The sequence below is a fragment of the Grammomys surdaster genome, unplaced genomic scaffold (assembly GCF_004785775.1).
Source record: "Grammomys surdaster isolate TR1022 unplaced genomic scaffold, NIH_TR_1.0 126070, whole genome shotgun sequence".
In the NCBI taxonomy this organism is placed as follows: Eukaryota; Metazoa; Chordata; class Mammalia; order Rodentia; family Muridae; genus Grammomys; species Grammomys surdaster.
In genome coordinates, this window is record NW_021620879.1 from 64,205 (window position 1) to 77,885 (window position 13,681).

Here is a 13,681-nt window from a genome sequence, read left to right on the forward strand (position 1 = left end):
CAAGAGCTAGACCAGTGAGCAGACATTGTATCAGATCTACTGTTCTGGCTTTTGTAGGAGGAAAATGTCCCTACTCCTTGTGGTGCCTTTTAAAGTCATTACACATGAAGTGACTGATTATGGATCAGGCCAAAGAGCACACTGCCTGATTTGTACCCATAAATCTGTCAGCCATTTTATTTCTTTTTTTTTTTTTCCACAGGCAAGAGTTGAAATTTATTCACAAAAAGACAAACCCCCACCTTCCTGTACCTGGCCCAGGAAGACATCTCCAGAGCCCCTCCCGACCCCCATCCCTTTTCTACTCCAGCTTCCATCACACTACTATGACGCTGCTACTTGGGTGAGGGGTTCTTCCAGGTACTGCACCAAGGCCTGGGCCTTTGCCTTGAGCATTCCGAAGCCTACAGTCTCCTTGGCATACATACATAGCAGAAGGTTGGCCACCCGGGTAATGGCTACACGGCCCTCCATGCAGTCCATGAGGATAAATTTGAGACTGTCTTCATTAAATGCTTGGTTCCCGTTCCTATCGTACGCGGCCCAGATGTTACTGGCGATGGCCGCGGTGACCCGGGCATCAGTGTCCCCATAACCGGAGTAGGCCAGCAGCGATCCCTCATTATTCAGCAGCAGAGTGCTTTGGACTCCTCCAGTGTTGGCCTGGCTTAGCACCTGCGTCAAAGCCTTGGGACGCAGCATGCCTGCGTCTCTTAACCCTGCACCCACACAGCCCTACAGTCGCAGCCTCTCGCTCCGCCATTTTATTTCTATGTACTGTCTTCAGGGGGGAAATTCTGACTAAGAGAGGACTAACCCTTAGAGGCATGGCCAAGATTTGAACCTAATACCTATAAAATACTAGTTGTTAAATTTATCCCTAACTTTAAAGAATGTGATTTAAACTATATTTGTTTATTAGGCTCTGTACAGTGGCTGGGGGATTACCTCTAATCAAAATCTCTAAATATTCCACTGGCTACTGGCTGAACTGTGCTCCACAAATAATTCTGGTTTGAAATTCTCTGGGCTGTTTATGCTCCAGTAGTCTGTCAACCTGGGTGATATATCACTCTGGCATGTACTATTGGCCCATCACGAGTCAGGGAAGCCTCCTCTTCTCCCTTCATCTCCTCCTCCTCTTCCATCTCCTCCTCCTCCTCATTCTCCTCCTGCTCCTCCTCCTCCTCCTCCTCCTCTTAATGCCCTATCTCCTCTTTTCCTTGTGAAGCATACTTATGGTTCCACTTCTCTTTATCCAACCCCCTAAAATTTGGTTGTTGTAAGTTTTATTTAACCAATAGTTTTAAATTGGAAAGCAAGTTTACATAGCATCACTTGGTGTGCATTAGGATTTGCTTTGGCGGGGCAACAAGTTCTTGAGAGGCAGTAAATAGGATTTCAACACTATTAGAACCAGAAGAACCCCTACAGGATCCTTCTTAAGGCCACCAGTGCTGTGGAGGAGGTAGCTCTGTATATAACCAGACTCATCTGAGCCTCCAACCTTTGCAGATGTGCACAGTAGCCATCAACAGCCTGGGACCTAATGAGAGATGACACACCTGTATCCTCATAGGTGACCTCCATGGTACTGGAATGAGTGCATTGTTAAAGCATGGCCAAGCACAGTTGCCCACAGGTATCAATCTGAGAGGGAAAGAGGTGTACCTCTGGACAAGGCTTCCAGAAACATTCTGGCATATCTGTGGACACTGACCTCTCTCCCTCAAGCATCAGAAGCACATGCAGCTACATCACCACTGTTCTGCAGATATTAGGAACATCTCCAGCTTCAGGAATACATGCTGGGCCCAGGCAGGTCAAGAATGTGATCTAGTAATCTTCAGTTCTTGTCATTTGTGAAACAGCAACCACCTGAAACTCTGTGGACAATGGCATCACTATCAGCAGCTCCAGGTGTCAGGGTGTGTTTCCACTTGCAGAGTGGGACAATCTTAGGCTGGGCAGGATGGTATCCAGCATGGTGAGGAGAATTGGCAACCCCTACATGGGCACTTGGAATTCTGTGGACAGCACCTTACATGCCACGTATATTTTAAGTTTCATTTTAAAATGTCCTCCAACAGAAACAAAATGTTTAAATTTATACTAAACATCATTGCTGCTGTTACAATAAAATACCCTAACAAAAGCAATTTGGGAAAGAAAGGGTGACTTTACCTCACAGTTCCTGTGTATGGTTCATTACTGGATGATGTCACAAAGTCAAGAGCCTGAGACAAGAGTTCACTCCTATTCAGAGTCAAGAGCAAACAGTGCTCAGATCATGTGAGCTAGTGGATATTTCACATTTTCCATTGTTATACAACCAGGGTTCCTGCCTAGGGAATGAAGCTATGCACTGTGGTGACTCTCTTCACCTTAATTAACATAACTATGACAGCATCACACAGATATAGTCATAGACTAACCTGATTCTGATGACTCCTTGAGACTTTCCTCACAGGTGGTTCTAGATTGTGCCAAGTTGACAATGAAAAGGATCCACCACTGCCTCATCTTTTTTATGGTAGCTAAGACAGTCATAGGAAAACAAGTGTTCTGGATGTGGACAACTTGGAGTCCTTGTGTGTGTGGGAGGATTGTGAGAGGATTTGAGAGGATCCCATATTTATAGAAAATGGTATGGTGAGTCCCAAAGGACAACAACAGAATTAGCATGGAAGTCTGTAGTTCTGCTTACAGAAAAACTAAAAACCAAGTGTCATATAGGTTTCCCCATCCAAGCTCATCACGGTTGTATTGTCAACAATTGAAATTAGAAGCAGTCAGAGTTCTTTTAGAGGGTTAAGAACTAAGCCAAGCATGCTCTGTACAGACAACAGAATATCAGTCATGACACCTGATACAAGGTAGATGAACTCTGAAGTATTTCTGTTTTTGTTTTGTTTTGTTTTCTTTTCTTTTTCTTTTTTGTGATAAAATACCATAGCAAAAGTGCCAAAGAGAAAAGTTTACTGGAGTCTGTCAGAGTAAGTACAGTAAGAGCTTGTGGTCATTGTTGAAGGATATTTGTTCACATGGTGAAACCTGAGTTTGTGAACTGGAAAAGACTTCATTCTGCTGAGGTTCAGCCCTAGTACACTCTTAATTCTGAGAGATTTCTGTAAACAGGATTAAATAAGCTTTACCATAGATCAATAGGCAAAGCAAGCTGCCAGTTGAGAGGGAGTGAATACAGGATGTGAAAAGCAGGGCAATGAGTTGAAGGGTATTTAAGACAGCTTGGAGAAGGAGAAAGGGCCCTTTACTTCTGTGTCATTGGTTGAGAAGCATGTTCAGCTGGGTTCTTTCTCTGCCTCTCTGATCTAGAAGGCTTTCACCACATCATCGGCTTCCTGAATCTTCTCTGGTATAATTGAGTGACTGGGATGTTGTTTTAAAAAAGAAAACAAACAAAGAAACAAAAAACAATGGATCATCATGGCAGGAAATGTGACAATCAGCAGATTGCATGGTGTTATAACAGTAGGCAAGTGATTGCATCTTGATCCACAATGAGTAGTTAGGAAAAAACACTCAGAATGGTTTGGGTTTTGAAAACCTCAAAGTCTTCCTGCACCCAGTGACAAACCTTCTCTAATAAGGCCACACATTCTAATCCTTCCCAATTTGTCTCACCATATAGGGACCAAGTATTCAAACATATGAGTACATTGAAACAGTTCTCATCCAAACCACCAGGAGGTCCTTATAAAATTTGAACAAGAAGGGCATAAAATGAACAACAAATACTTCATGATCCTTAGAGCTATCAAATACACAGAGGTGGAATTAAGAGTAGTAGTCAAAAGTTGAATGAGAAAGGTGAAAATTAATGTTTCACTAAAGACAGAGGATCAGTTTGGAAGATCAAAGATGCTCTGTAGATGGGCTGTGGCATTTATACATCATGTTCTTAGCACTGCTGAATTGGATACTTGAATGTGGTTACATGGTAAATCTTATATCCTGTGTTCTTTACTGCAAATAAAAAGAACAGACAAGGATTATAAGAGGCAGAGGGGAGCAGTATGAGGAGAAGGAGGAGAAAAAGAGGAAACAAGGAGGAGGAAAAGGAAGAACAGGAGGACAAGAAAGTAGAGGAAGTGAAGAATCAGTCAGGTGATGGACACCAGGTCAGCCAGGATACAGAAGTAAGATAGATGGACCCCAGGAGGGATTTTTTCCATTTTTGCTCCATCTGAAGAAAGGACTGGCTTGTAAGTCACTAGATGCACCATGCTGAGTGAAGGGACCAGACCTTGCTCCACACAGAGAGGACGTAGACCTCAGGAGGGCACAGCAGCTTGGGAGAAGTATGTGGATCTTTCTATCTGAAAGAGGCTGCATAGGTTGACACATTGTCCCTGTTGTATAGAATGAAGTTTTGTCTATAAATATGCAAGTGTACCAGGCCATAAGTAGCTCAGAGGAAAAGAATTTACCTTGTCTGATGGTTTGTATATGGTTGGCCCAGGGAGTAGCAGGACTAAAAGTTGTGGCCCTGATTGAGTAGGTGTGGCCTTGCTGAAATAGGTGTGTCAATGTGAGAAGAAGCTTTAAGACCATTATCCTAGCTGACTGGCAGCCAGTATTCTGCTAGTAGCCTTCAGATGAAGTTGTAGAACACTGATCCCTTCCTGTAACACGCCTGTCTGGATGGTACCATGTTTCCTCCTTGATGATAATGGATTCAACCTCTGAACCTGTAAGACAGCCTCAATTAAATGTTTTTTATAAGACTTGCCTTGGCCGTGATGTCAGTTAACATAGTCGACCTGTAACTAAGACACCTTACCAGCATGAACACCTGAGTTGACCACTAGCAACAGTTAAAAGAGTTTGTCCCCAGACAGATATCTCAGTCTGCAAGGAGGCTGAGTTCACCTTGATCCCAGATAAACTATTGTTTGAGAAGTAGAAGTCATTATGAATTAGAAGGTATAAGAAATCTTTATTCTGCTTGCTTTTAAAAGATGCTGGAGAATTCAAGGTAATATACAGTGGTGCACAGTTACTCTGCATGCCCTGTGTCCTGATTGTTTCACCTCTACCCAGGAACTCCATTGATCCCAATACACAATGTCAGGGATGAGGAGATAGGAGGCATTTGCTGAAGGAGATAGAGACCTGGGATAATGGAGGAACCCAATAATCTGTAAGATCTGTAGGTGATCATAGCTGTGAATTACTACATTGCAGAAAATAAAACCTGAAGAGGTCACTTATAGCCAGACAGGTACCCCAGTGGAGTGATAGAGACACCGTCCCAATTCCTTCAACACATAATTTATTCTGTCTACAATAAATGTAGACATAAGGGTTGTAGCAGAGACTGGGGAAATGGCCAACCAATTAGTGTCCTATCTTGAGATCCATCCAATTGTCAAGCACCAATCACTAACACTATTAATGATACCCTGTTGTTCTTCTAGATGGAAACATGTTGTCCTCTGACAGGCTCCACCTAGGAGCTGATCAAACAGTTGCTGATGGTCAGCCCCTCTGGGGTCTTCTTCTTTGTAGATTCTTCTTGAGGCAGTGGAGAGGGAAGAGCATCAGTGGATGGTAAGCCTTTGTCTTAAGAGATATTTAGGGTTGCTGTATGATAATAAAAAGTTTACTTATTTTAGTCTAAATTACTATGCTACTGTAGCTGACCTGACTTCTGTATTCCTCTGAGGCCACAAACTGCAGTCTCTAGCACTTAGCACCTCATCCTAAAACAGCAGGAGATTAAGTAAAGGATTCATTGCTAGATCCTTTTCCCTTTTGTCCAAATGCCTCTTTCTTCTTTGGCTAGGAGAAATTTTGGAGCAATAAACTTCTTTTGAGCTGGGAGAAGAGAATAACACTCAGAGAAGGAGAAAGTTTTACATGAGCCAATATGCATAAACTCACATACGTTCATGTTCAGATTAACACACACATATTTATTCATTTTAGTTCAAAACAGTTGGGTCCAGCTTACATACATTCTCAGAATTACATACGTGTACACACACACACACACAAAGAGAGAGAGACACAGAGAGAGACAGAGACACAAAGAGACATAGAGTGGGGCATACATTCTCACAATTTCATACTTACACAGGAACATCCATATTTACATATGGAACAAAAGATAAGGTACCAGTGCAAAAAGAACTCACACCTTCTGGATGAAAAGTGTGCTCCAATATTTATTGCAGAAAGATAGAAAAAAGCTTCTACCCTTTTAATGCTAAATGATTTAAACCCAAGTTCATAAGAAGACAGCTTTGTACCTTTAATACTTGAAAGCTTTCCATATTAGTAAGAAAAAGACTTGTTCTGTCCCATGGTAAGGAGAAGCCTGCCTGCTCCTTTTGCTCTCTCTTTAGCTTCTTCTTTTTTCCTCTTTACCTCTGCATTCTTCACCTTGCTGTCTTAGTTTTTTATGTTACCTATATTTTCTAAGCTATTCTACTCTGCATTCTTTCTAATCTTCCTCCCTTCTCCTGCTCTGATGTCACAATAATGCTCTTACTCTCAATTTCTTTTTCTATCAATGCTATGTGTATACTTCTAAGATATTCTTGAGTTCAGTTCTGTCTAACATTGTTCTAAAACATTCGCCTCAGCTGAGGTCCTCTCTGCACAGTTCTTGTCAGTTCAGTTCTGACATTTCTCTTTGTCCTGCACACTTAAAACATCTTTCAGATTACATAACATGTTTAAAAGTTCATCACCTGTTTACACATAAAATCAAAACATAAATAGAAACAGATGTTTACAACAGAGAATGTTTATATGCATATCCATTAGGAGTAATTTTTTGGCTAAATGCCCATCACCTCTCATAACTCCATAGGTTTACTGAAAGCTTAAAATCATAACTAAGTTATTAGTGACATTTTCTATAGATAAACACTGTCCTAGAGTCTATAACAATCCACTAGTTCCCTCTTAATGACTTTTGGTTAATTGATTTACAACATCTTGGAATGTGCTCTGAGTAGAAGAAAGTCTAGTTATTACCTAACAGGCAATTAACTGGTGACACATGGGAGACTGACAGAGTTTTCACTAACATATTGACGATCAGAAAAGGATTTAATATCAGCAATACTACAAAAGAGCTTAATAATCACATCTAGAAGATTAGGTAGGAATCCTTATAAGATTATCATTAAGATTTAAGATGTCGCCGGGGTGGTGATGGTGGAGCACATCTTTAATCCCAGCACTTGGGAGGGAAAGGCAGGCTGATTTCTGAGTTCAAGGTCAGCCTGGTCTACAGAGTGAGTTCCAGGACAACCAAGGCTATACAGAGAAACCCTGTCTCAAAAAAAAAAAATTTAAGATGTCATATATTTGTCTGTATGGCATTACTAAAAGATAGTACATCTCTGTAGATCTGTAGAGATCTGCTCATAAGGGGTGGGCTAATACCTATTGAATGTTATATGTTTAATAAGAACAGGAAAATCATAATAGCAGGAATCTTTCCTAAAATGAATTTTCCTGGCCTGGCTGTGAGAACGAACCTGTCTCAGATTATATTATAATACAAAGCATACCATCTCAGGAAGCTCACCTGCTAGTTATTAACTTGTCCTACTATTCCTCTGTGAAGAAAGCTGCTTAAAAACCCATAACACATTACACAAAGACACAGACACACACACATCAGAAATGCTTATTAAAAATCCACCTTGGGCTGGAGAGATTGCTCTCAGTGTTTAAGAGCGCTGGCTGCTCTCCCAGACGTCCTGAGTTTAATTCCCAGCAACCACATGGAGGCTCACAGCCATCTGCAATGGGATCTGTTGCCCTCTATTGGTGTTTCTGAGGAGAGCAATGGTGAATACGTAAAATAGTAAAATAAAATTAAAAAGCTTTTAAAAAAATACATGTCATTTCTGTTACATTATCGAGCTTTTCTAGACAATCCCTTTAGATGGTGTACTTAAAAATGAAGTACCAAACGGTAGCTAATGGTGTGGAGAACTTTTTGGGCCACTTGGCAGGAATATTACATTGGCCAAGGACAAGGAAATGGGTTTAGGCAAGAATCTGACATTCCTCCATGACAGGAAAACAAGTTCAGGAAGGAATCTAATTTTAGGCTAAAACAGGGAAGTAATTTCAGTCAGGAATCTAAATCTAGGCTAGAACAAAGATGTAGGCTTCAGGCATGAATATGACTTTGGGCTAGGACATCAAAGTAGGCTAAGATATTTGGATCATCCTGATGAGCCCTTAGAAACAGTGATCAAGGGAGTGATTACAGGACTTTGCTTATTGCCGTGCTTGTTCCTTGACTATTTACATTTATTGTATTGCTAGTTCCTCCACCTAGAACTGACCTAAATACTTGCACCTGATTAAAATGGTATAAAAGTGAAGTGGGAAAAAAATAAAGCTGCCGTCAGCCTCAGAACTGGCTGAGGTCATGTTACAATGTTGTCTAATCATCTTTTTACTTTTTAATCCTTATTCCTGCCCTGGAGAAGCTGTTGACTGACTGAGCTGGCCAGGTCATAATGGGAATATAAAGTAGCCTGGAACATCAATAGATAGATACATATCAAAGGGTTTTATGGTTAATATATCTTCTTCTATTAAGCATTTTAACATTAACATTGTTAAGTTATGTTGACAAAACAGAAAACATTGGGGTGCATCTACTATGCTATAATTTGTATTCAATAGGCTGACATGTGAGAATCCAGAGACAAAATGTATCCTTGACTAATGACTGACATCCCAGTCATGCTACATAACAAATCACAACATCTGAAGGGAATGTGTTGCCATATCTCATGTCATCTCATACTCTACTAAAGCCATATGCCAAATTGAATTCTTTTGTAAGTTGCTTTAGACATTGGGTTTTAGCACAGCAACAGAAAACACAATAATACAGAGCAAGAAAGTGTGACACTTGGTTGAGAAATTTTATGCAATTAAAAAGAAAGAACATTACAATTTCAAACAAAATATAGAGGAACATCACATCATACAGCTTGAATAGATGGTTGACACATTTGTCTTCCTGAAAAATAATCTTGTGTGTTGGTTACAGATCTTACAAAATCCTTTATAGTTATAGATACCCTCCAGTGTGTCTTACTTCCTAAAAGACTACTGTGATGTCGAAAGAATTTAAGATGGATGATACACTGAACATATTACTCTTGTATAAAGGAACCTTAAAGTGCAAAATGTTCCCACACAGACTTCAAATAAGGGTTCTTCTGCAGTATGGCCTCTCTCATGGTATTAGAGAATATGGCTACATGTAAATGATTCACCAATTGCTTATTCAGGGGATTCCTGTCCCATATGTTGTGTATTTGTGGATAACTATGTTGTGAAAAGGCCTTATCACATTAATTCCACTGGGAGGGTTTCTGTCCAATTTGGTTAATTTCTTATTTATTGACAAATGACTGATAGGCAAATATTCAGTGTATTAGTAATTGGATAATTTCCTATGCTCCCTGACCGTGGCTGTGCAAGTCTACCAGTTAGAACCACCTGAGGACAGGAATGCACATCATCACAAATGCATGGTTCTTGGGCAATTTGTGAACTGATTTCAAACAAGTAGCATTAGAACCAATCTAAAATATTTCACCAGTTTCTTCCAGCATTAGGAGGCAGGGAGCTGGAACAGCATCCCCACCAATGAATCTTGTCAAAGGGGCACATTCTGCAATATATGAATCTTAAAACAAGGAGTTGTTCTTTAAAACATTTTTCCCATTCATTCTCCATTGTGTAGAAATTAATGCCTCTTATTATTATTCGCTGAAATAGGGTATCTCTCTATCTTCATGCATTTGTTCCCTATATTTGAGAGTAAAAGCCTGGATTACTTTATTCCATATATACTCACAAACACTTAAATAGTTACCACTGTATCACTTTTATCCTGAAAAACAAATAAATCTCGTCTATCTCTCCCCTTTCTTTATCTGATTATAGCTGGCAGGCAGCCTCTACCATATACCCTTTTTTTTTGGGGGGGGTGCAGCGAACATTTATTGATGGTATCTCAGAGAGTAAGGAGGGCTCCCTAGGCCCCTCCTGTTGTTATCGGGGTCCGAGAAGGAAATTGTGAGGGAGATACTCAGTGTTGGGGACAGGGACTCCCCAGCAACCGAGGGCCTCTCTCTTGCTCTCAGTGTCCTTGCTGGGGTGGGTGGTCCAGGGTTTCTTACTCCTTGGAGGCCATGTAGGCCATGAGGTCCACAACCCTGTTGCTGTAGCCGTATTCAATGTCATACCAGGAAATGAGCTTTACAAAGTTGTCATTGAGAGCAATGCCAGCCCCAGCATCAAAGGTGGAAGAGTGGGAGTTGCTCTTGAAGTCACAGGAGACAACCTGGTCCTCAGTATAGCCCAGAATGTCCTTCAGTGGGCCCTCAGATGCCTGCTTCACAACCTTCTTGATGTCATCATACTTGGCAGGTTTCTCCAGGCGGCATGTCAGATACACAACGGATTCATTGGGGGTAGGAACATGGAAGGCCATGCCAGTGAGCTTCCCATTCAGCTCTGGGATAACCTTGCCCACAGCCTTGGCAGCACCAGTGGATGCAGGGATGATGTTCTGGGCAGCCCCACGGCCATCACGCCACAGCTTTCCAGAGGAGCCATCCACAGTCTTTTGAGTGGCAGTGATGGCATGGACTGTGGTCATGAGCCCTTCCACAATGCCAAAGTTGTCATGGATGACCTTGGCCAGGGGGGCTAAGCAGTTGGTGGTGCAGGACGCATTGCTGACAATCTTGAGTGAGTTGTTGTACTTCTCGTGGTTCACACCATCACAAACATGGGGGCATCAGCAGAAGGGGCAGAGATGATGACCCTTTTGGCCTCACCCTTCAAGTGGGCCCCGGCCTTCTCCATGGTGGTGAAGACACCAGTGGACTCCACAACATACTCAGCACCAGCATCGGCCCATTTGATGTTAACGGGATCTTTCTCCTGGAAGATGATGATGGCCTTCCCGTTGATGACAAGCTTCCCATTCTCAGCCTTGACTGTGCCGATGAACTTGCCATGGGTGGAGTCATACTGGAACATGTAGACCATGTAGTTGAGGTCAATGAAGGGGTCATTGATGGCAACAATCTCCACTTTGCCACCAGATGGAGAACAGAAGGCAGCCCTGGTAACCAGGCGCCCAATATGGCCAAATCCGTTCACACCAACCTTCACCATTTTGTCTACGGGATGAGGCTGGCACTGCACAAGAAGACGCAGCGATCTCTGGAACAGGGAGGAGCAGAGAGCCTACCATATACCTTTGTGTCTGTTTTCTGAGATGCCCGTTTCTTTGGACAGCACCTCAGAGTTCAATCTCTCTGAGAGAGCCATAATAAATGCTTACTGCTCAGGTTATCTGGGTCACCTTTGGAGACATTTGCTGAGTCCCAGTTCATACCATGAACCACAGAATTATGTATGCAAGTTCAATTCACCTTTTGTTCTAGCTGGGAACCTGCATAGCTTGGTGAGGAACAACATGGCTTCAGCACAACCAGCAACTCTGCTAAGAATACAATTTTCACCAACTCCTAATCTCACATCACAGCATGTGTTTTCCATCTGAGAATCTCCAAATAATTTTTTGTACTGAGTTCAATTCTAAAGGGGAGAAATGTTCTGTAGAGTAGTTGGTTATTCTACTCTACTATAGGAAGCCTTGCAAATGCTATGGATTCTCAAATAAATGATAGACAAACAGATATAGGTTTATTTAATATGCCTAGATCAGCTCATTAGCTGGGCCACTCCCCCTGTGGGACTGTAAAATGCTGGGTGTTTGTCCACGCCCCCAAAACCCAGAGCCCAAGCATAAAGCCCTTGCTAGGTCACATAACCTGAAGCCCCGCCCGCTTCCAATATAAAAACAAATACCTTCCGACATGTTTGGGAGAGCCTTTTTACCATCCAAACCCACCGCTGTCGTGACAATAAATCTGGACTTGTTAAACTCTACATGTCTCGTGAAATCCTGGATTCATTGCGTAAGCCAAAACCCACGCGACAGGGCAGGAATAGGAGAGAGCTAGGGAGCTGTGGGACACTTTCTCCTGAGAGCAGAGGTTCTCAGAGGGTCTCCGCATGCTGCTGGCCTCTCGCTGAGCTGCAGCATGAGAGATGCTCTCCACCCGTTTTTGTTCGAGCCCCAGCATCTCATCTGGAGTGCAGCGTCCAGCGTATCTGCTCTCAGGATTCAGGAGCCGCTTGTAGCAGAGAGTGCCGCTGTCCGCAGCTCTCCTGGGACTTCTCTGCCCAGTTTTGTTGCACTTCTGCCCTCGCCTGTGACCCCTAGGGCGATCAGTGCCCGACACTCCCCAACCTGCACATTAGCTGCTAATGCCTCCCCTGCGATACTCCTGAACTATTACTTACTAAAATCTATATCCCATCTCTGCCCTCCAAGATTTAATCCGAGGAGGGAACACGGGAACACTATTTCCTGCCTCTTTCATGGCTGGAACTGTCTTTTGCAGCTCTCAAGCCTGCATCCAATTCCTTTACTGGCATGGCAATCCTCTTTGGTCTCCTAGCCCATGAATCCAAAAGTCCTGCTTGTGTCTCCATGCCTAGTTTTTGGCTGCTGGCAATTTTATTTACCAATTTGAACCAGCTTGGGGCAGGGAATATCAGAGTCTCAAATACAGGACTCTGATGAAATCTGGGAACCAATTTAACACAAGTAGCATTAGAACCAATACACAACAATTAGGAATAAGCAGAAAACAAAACCCCACTCCTTAAGTACTGCCCTTTTCTTATCATGCTCCATTTAATGACCTGGTGAAACTTATGTTCAAGCTTCCAGGCATGGGGGAGTTACAGACTTCCCACACTGTAAGACCATCCTTTACTCATCTTTTGTTCTTGAAAACACAAAGACTGGCTCTAACAATGCCTTCTGCCATTCATCTTGTGCTCCTCAAAAGATAACACCTGTTCTTTACCACCAAAGAACAAATTGATATGATTGTTTAAACTGTAAAACACACATTCTATAACAGCTGACACTATCAACTACATAAGCCCCTATTCCAAAATCCTGATTATTGGGACAATGTAGTTGTAACTTGGCACAGAAGTTTCTGGTGTTCTCTCTTTATTTTTATAATATTTTTTCTTATTCTTTAAATTTATTGTTCAGTATTTTTTACAATTCAGATTTTATACCCCTCCTTGTCCACCCTCCACCTCTTCATCCTACTCCTCCCCCAGTCTCCAAGATGTCTCTATGCACAACCCCCACACCACCAGTCCTCCCCACTACCTGGGGCCCCAAGTTTCTGGAGGGTCACTTGTATCTTCTCTGATTGAGTCCAGACCCAGTAGTCTTCTGCTGTATATCAGGTGGTTCATGCTACCTGGTTGGTAGCTCAGTGTCTGAAAGAACCCATGGATACAGGCCAGTTCAGACCGCTTGACTTCCTATATAGTCACCCTCCTCCTAAACTTCTTCCAGCTTTTCCCTAATTCAACCTCATGGGTCACCAGTTTCTGTCCATTGATTGGATGTAAATATCTGCATCTGACTCTTTCACCTGTTTAATGGGCCTCTTGGAAGTCAGTCATGACAGTTCTCTGTTTGTAAGCAGACTATAGAATCAGTAATAGTGTCAGATGTTGGGGCCACCCAGTGAGATGGATCTCAATTTGG

At 42.4% G+C, this 13,681-nt stretch overlaps 1 protein-coding gene across 1 annotated transcript; it reads right to left on the minus strand.

The window, feature by feature from the left end:
• Positions 1–206: 206 nt before the first annotated feature.
• On the minus strand, positions 207–751 carry LOC114610992 (ragulator complex protein LAMTOR2). Its single transcript, XM_028755614.1, has one exon. It carries the CDS (start codon positions 700–702, stop codon positions 325–327), a length of 378 nt encoding a protein of 125 aa, XP_028611447.1. The 5' UTR covers positions 703–751; the 3' UTR covers positions 207–324.
• Between the last annotated feature and the right edge of the window lie 12,930 nt (positions 752–13,681).